Below are 6,722 nucleotides of genomic sequence, written 5' to 3' on the forward strand. Positions count from 1 at the left end.
GATGGGAGCATGCACACACATACAAAATATCACTTTTTATTGCCACTCTTCACCTTGAAAACTGATAGAGAAATATTAAGTGATAAAGCACCAGTGATGTTGATTCCGACTGCTGGGAGTCTCTCTAGAGCTTTCTCTCACTCTCGATCATCTTGTTCTGTGCTTCTGTGTGTGTGTGCATGTGTGTGTGTGTGTGTGTGTGTGTGAAAGAGAGGGAGAGAGAAAGAAAATGTGAGAGAGAGGGAGAGGGAGAGACAGAAAGAAAGTGAGAGAGAGAGGGAGAGTGAGACAGCGAGAGAGGGGGAACAGGGAGGGGAGAGAGGGGGGAAAGGGGAGAAGGGGAGAGGGGAGAGGGGAAAAGGCAGAGGGGGCATGGGGAGGAGATAGAGAGAGAGAGAGAGAGCCAGGCACGGTAGCTCACACCTGTAATCCCAGCACTCTGGGAGGCCGAGGTGGGCAGATCACCTGAGTTCAGGAGTTCAAGACCAGCCTGTCCAACATGCTGAAACCCTGTCTCTGCTAAAATTACAAAAACTAGCTGGGCATGGTGGTGCATGCCTGTAATCCCAGCTACTCGAGAGGTTGAGGCAGGTGAATCACTTAAACCTGGGAGGCAGAGCTTGCCGTGAGCCAAGATTGCCACCATTGCACTCCAGTCTGGGTGAGAAGAGTGAAACTCCATCGAGAGAGAGAGAGAGAGAGAGAGAGAGAGAGAGAGAGAGAGAGAGAGAGAGAGAGACAAAGAGAGAGAGAGAGAGAGAGAGAGAGAAAGAGATCCTACTAGTATATTAAGTATAAAATATAGAATTTAATAGAAATGCACAGTTACCTTCACCATTTTAATGAAGTTGCTTTGTGAAATGTTCACTTCAGCACTAACCAAATAAAACTGGCAGGATAACTTTTTTTCTCATGGCAAGTGATACATTTGAATGTGGTGTAGAACCTTTTGTATAAGGCTTAACAGATTCTCTATTTTACAGAGGCAGTGAATTGCAACTAGTTAACACATTGTCTACTTCTCCTCCCAAATATACCTACACTAGTAGTGACATGAAAGTAGGTGTGAAAACCAGTAATATTCCCTTTACATGTACTGCTTCTTGTATACATGTACAGACATGTATTTATACACATCTGACCTCCAAATGGTGTGTGCCTGTGGTCCCGGACACTCAGGAAGCTGAGGTGCGAGGATTGCTTGGGCCTGGGAGGTTGAGGCTATAGTGAGCCATGATCACACCACTGTACTCTAGTGTGGGTAACAGGGTGAGACCTGTCCCCACCTCCAGAAAAAAAAAGAATTTACTGCCCTTTACTGCATACCAATTCTGAGTATTTTACAGATACAAATTTAGTTATAAAAATTACAAAATACATACATTTATATAGTAGTTATGTGCCAAGCATATTTCTAAGCACATAAATGAATCAATTCTTCATAAAAATTTTATGAGGTAGATGCACAATTATTACATTTTGACAGGTATGAAAACAGAGATACATGAAGTAACTTGCACAGAGTCACCCAACTAGCAAATTACATAATTGGGATTGGAATCCAGGCAGCCTGGTTTCAAAGACTAACCATCTGAACTATAAGTTATCATATATCCAAAAATGGAATTTTATTGCCTATTTGCATTTCAGTATATTCCCGGAAATACCAAAATTCTAACAAGGCCCAACAACCACCTCGATGACTCCCTCAGAGCCATATAATGATTACTTTTTTAAAGACAAATATAAAGAGAACAAATTTTTTTTTTGTCACATGTAAGTTATAAACCCTAATACAGAACTGTATGGTATGTGGACTGAACTGGTAGCCTACCTTCAAAGCCTAAAGTGTCTTTATACTAATCTAAAACCAATTGAATGAACCACCCTCCACAACAAGCTATGGGAGAAATGAGAGCCTCAAATTGTATTCCTAAGAAGATGCAAAAGAGAAAGAAAAATAAAGAACAGTTCCTGACCTTAGGAAGCTAGCCTGGCACTCACAGCTAGGCCAAGCAATTCTATTGGACATAAACTATTCATAGAATACCAATCATAGAGTAACTCTGGGACTATGATAAAAGCAACACCACTTAATTTTGTCTAAGTATAGACAAAAACAAGGTTACTGTGCCACCCATGACATACCAACACCTCCCCCACTCTGCCCAGGCTATCCTTGTTCTAGTCTCCCCTTCCCGTCGATAAGATTTGTTGAACTCCCAATCATAAAATTGGCCCCATTTTCTGTCAGCGTCCAATCTAGAATAAATCTTTTCCTTGGACTCACCACCAAATCTTACAATCCATTATTTTTTCTAATACCCTCTTAGTGATACATTCCACAGTTCCCTGAAGCATGATCTCTTTCACTGCAGTGAAGAATAAACCCAACTTGTTCACCTATAGGGGTATTCTTGCCTTTGACTGGAGGCCATTGACCTGAGTTATAGCAAACGGGTCTGGCTTGCCCTTAGAGCAAGCCCAGAAGCACCTTTACTATTCTATCTAGTGAAGGTAAGAGAAAGGCATAGGAGAGACTGCAAAATGTCTGAGCCTCCTCTGTGAAATAGCAGGAGTGATACACACATGCCTCTGACTTTTTAATGCACAGTAATAGTAGACACAATTAAAAGGGGCCCAATCTCTGTGTGTGACAGGGGATTGGGGAGAGTCAATAATTTTACAGATGTCAAAATTAATAGTTTTGAAAGTGTGAAAATAAGTTTGTACTTACCAGGTATACATTGAAAGTATCTCCTGATTTAGGTTTCTTTATAATAGTAAGTTGTCTGTTTCCCTATGTCCTGTCAACTATTGTGACAATAGAGAAAAGCAAGTGAGCATCTACCCCATCTCTGGGAGAAAGATTTAACATTAGAGGAGGGTCCTGTCCAGACAGGAAAAGGAAAGAAAAAGCTCATTCTTTCCTCCTCAGTTGATTGTAGAGAGGTATGAAGCAGAAATATGAAAAGTTGGCAGTGCTATAAACTTACCTCTCTGGGCCAAAATCTGAAGGAGGCATGTTCAATAATAAAAGAATTAAGTCACAAACAGAACTTCAGTTCCACTTTTGTTTTATAGTTGTGTAAGATCACAACCATCCAACCACCTGGGATGAAAAAGTGGATAGGCAGCAATAATGGGACAGTCACTCTCAGTTCCCACGTGGCATGGAGGGGACCAAGAAGTTCTCTCTTGTCCTAAAGGTATGAATGTGACCTTTTCGGAGTCTGCCATAGGGAGAAACACAGGCTCTGCTACCACATGCAAGAAAGGCAGTCAGCTCTGGGACAAGGGTCCGATCAACCACATCCCACTATCCTGAATCAGTGCACTTTACTCCCACCCCAGCCACATTATCATTAACAGTGTAATTCTGTGGATATCCAGATTACATTGTAGAAGGGTAGGTAAGAAATATTAAATACAAACTAACACACAGGAACCTGTTATTTATAAAAGGTGCTTAAATTATTAAATACCAATAAGATTACTGGATTGATTAGAATTGAGAATTTTGTTTCCCCACAACCTTGTGTAGTGAAAGTAGACTCGAGATTAAGAACAGATCAATCATAAACTCTAAAAACATAGACTTTCTTCGCACATTTTTATATAGTCTTAGTAAATCTGTATGCATGTGTAAACATATACAAAAATAATTGTAGAAAATAAATCAAAACATTAACAATGCTTATCTTTGGATAGATAGGTGGGTATGTGGATCTTGGGTTTAATTAATGAATATTTGTCAATATTCCACAATCTCCCCCAATGAACATATTACTTTTGTAGTAAGAATTAAATCAATTTTTAAACATGAGACACTCAGAAATTTTTATTCATTTTATTTTGCAGTGAAAGAACATGAAATATCTTTTCAAAATGGTAAAGTGATCACTTTCAATGAATGTTAATAGGAAAAGAGAATTATACACTGTAATTAAGGCTTACACAATTACACAGAACAGTATGTGCAAACTTTTGAAAATACTGTGACTAACACTTCACTGATAAACAGTAACCTCAATAGGACTGTTTCATTATTTATCACAGTTACATAAAATACAAGAGTCTATGAATAAGCTGTTATTAGCAATAAATGTAGTTTTGTCTGAAATTCTTATCTATATGCAGACCTCTTAAGCATTCAAGTTTTAAATTCTACTGCGTTGTTATTGCAAAATGAAGCAGGCACAACAATATTAAATCCTCGAGTGAAGGACTAAGTAAATAAAAATAGAAGAAAAAATAAACAGCAAATACGCTTGGGCTGCTTCCCATGATTTTTTTTCAAACAAATATTGATCTCATTTAGCATTTCTGATAGTTTCATAGCCATAGATTAATAGCTAGATGGCAAAAAGACTTCAGAAGGGTTAAGCTACACAACACTATATTAATGTTTTAAATCATTTATCACAGTCTATATTTCTTGAAAATATTCTACTACTAAAATGCAAGGTCAAATTAATTAGTTTTTGAACTTTTCTTATATTTTTGAAACTTATGTTTTAACTGACACTACAAGAAAAATACAGAACACATGACTTCTTATACCTTGAGTAACTATATCTAGGGCAGTTAACTTCAGGGCCATATATACTTTGCTTTAACGGTCAATGTCTTCTACTAATGCCTCAAGGTTTTTGCAACAAGCTTTAACTTCCTCAATTGCAGCCATCCAATTATCATAAATAATTTTGTCATAAATTTCATCATTAACTTCTCTAACTACCCCCTCCTGCTGTGATTCAAGTGCATCACCTGAGAAAAATAATACTGATCTTGGAATTATGTAAGTACGTAAATTGTGACCAAGTAGAAAATCATCATTTCCATCCCTTCCATTTGAGGTGAATCCATGAGGAGAGAAAAAATTGAAAAATGAATCCTTGGGAAAATCTTCAGTTACAGTTCGGATTGTTCCCCAGATCCGATGTTTCTGTCTCTTCTTTATCGTTTTTAAAGTGACATTCTTTCCTTCATTCCAATCTATCTCACAGCCTGTGGAATACTCAATCGCAGTTCCCCTATAGGGATGGGGATCATAATATGCTAGCTTTGACTTCAGCACATAGGTCTTTGTCAACAACTCATTTTTGAAATATTCATTGGGTTTGAAGTGAAATTCTAGTGTGAAACTGAGAGGCTCGCCAGGATCTGAAAGCTTAACTTTAATATCTGTCAGGAGCTTCAGAATAGGCTCATCATATTTCTTAATCAAAGGAGTGAGTGCATCAACGTTTTTTAAAACAGTCAGCCAAAAATCAGGAATTCCCTTCGGATCCTCCTCTTCCTTATTCTCTTCTCCAGTAGCCTCAATGTCATCATCATCATCATCATCGTCATCCTCCTCCTCCTCCACAGCATAATCATAATAATAGTCCTCATAGCCATCGTCCTCATCCACATACTCATGTACCATTCCCTCCTCATTACCATACATCTCTTCATCATACATTTCCTCATCGTCATAGTCCTCAGAGTCTGATTTATATTCACATTCCTCTTCTGTAGGTTCATAGATTGCATTGATGATCTGACGTCTTTTTTCCAGTAAGGGCTGATACATTTCAGCAAACTTTCTTTCAATGTCATGAAATTCCCTCAGGAATTTGGATTCTAAATTGGCCGCTCTAGTTTGAAGCTTTTTAAGGGCCAACACACGGTACTTAACTTTCACAGGCAGACTTTCAACAAAGTCTGTATCTAAAACATAACCGATAAGTCCTTTTGGACGGTCTGGGTCTAAGTCCTCATCAGTATCTCCACCTTTTTTCCCATCTTCCCCAGACCCAGCAGCAGTATCTTCACCTTTTTCCCCTTCTTCCCCGAGCCCAGCGGCGGCTTCATCGCCGCACTTCCCATCATCTCCAAGCCCAGCAGCGGCATCTTCACCGCGCTCCGGTTGTTCCCCGGGCCCTTCCATCATTATCTGATTACCAGCCTCTTCTTGACTGGATTCTGACAGTTCCTTATGGTCCGCTGACTCGGCCATTTTTCAAAGGACCGTATACGCCTAAGGTGGCTACCACAGAGATCGGGAGACCAAACCTCTGCAGAAAAAGACTCACCGAAATACCAGAAGCGGCGGTGGTCGGGGCAGAGGTGGACCTAGCAGTGGCGTCCGGACTGAGGGAACGACAATCAAGGCTGCCGCGGGGATAAAAGGTGGTGCTGAGACTTTGAGAATCGGACTGAAGCAGTGGCGGCCTGGGCTGGGTGCAGAGAGCGGCGATGGCTGCGGGGACGGATCCTGCAGGAGAGAGCCAGAGACTGCAGAGAGCCGCAGTGGGCAGACCTCCTCCGCAAGCAGCTACTGCTGCAAGAAAAAATGGTGCCGCAATATGATTGCGCAGCTGTCACTTGCCTAAAATTTCTTGGTGCAAATAGATTGCTGCGTCACCTCCTTCCCTCCCACAACTCTGCCCTAATCTCATTTGCTGCGATGTAGTGACTGACAAACCCAAAGCCAGTAAATTATTAGATCTATCAAGTTTTCAACTCTGCTCACCTTCCCAGGTTCTCTAATATGGCTGATTCATCCACCTCCTACTCGTCCTCTACCCCATTTGCCGCAGTTTCTGGAATCCCATTGCGTTTATTCGTTTATTCATCCAATTTTTAACCGATATTATACTTTTGTGATTTCCGGAGAGCTCAGAAAAAAACGTAATTAAAATGTCAGACAATGAGATAGGACAAGGCACCCACCC

General features: G+C 40.3%; 1 protein-coding gene across 1 annotated transcript; it reads right to left on the reverse strand.

The window, feature by feature from the left end:
- Window positions 1-3,834: 3,834 nt before the first annotated feature.
- Window positions 3,835-6,355, reverse strand: NAP1L2 (nucleosome assembly protein 1 like 2). Its single transcript, XM_002763002.5, has one exon. It carries the CDS (start codon window positions 6,002-6,004, stop codon window positions 4,616-4,618), a length of 1,389 nt encoding a protein of 462 aa, XP_002763048.1. The 5' UTR covers window positions 6,005-6,355; the 3' UTR covers window positions 3,835-4,615.
- Window positions 6,356-6,722: the final 367 nt, after the last annotated feature.

The sequence above is a fragment of the Callithrix jacchus genome, chromosome X (assembly GCF_049354715.1).
Source record: "Callithrix jacchus isolate 240 chromosome X, calJac240_pri, whole genome shotgun sequence".
NCBI classification, from domain to species: Eukaryota; Metazoa; Chordata; class Mammalia; order Primates; family Cebidae; genus Callithrix; species Callithrix jacchus.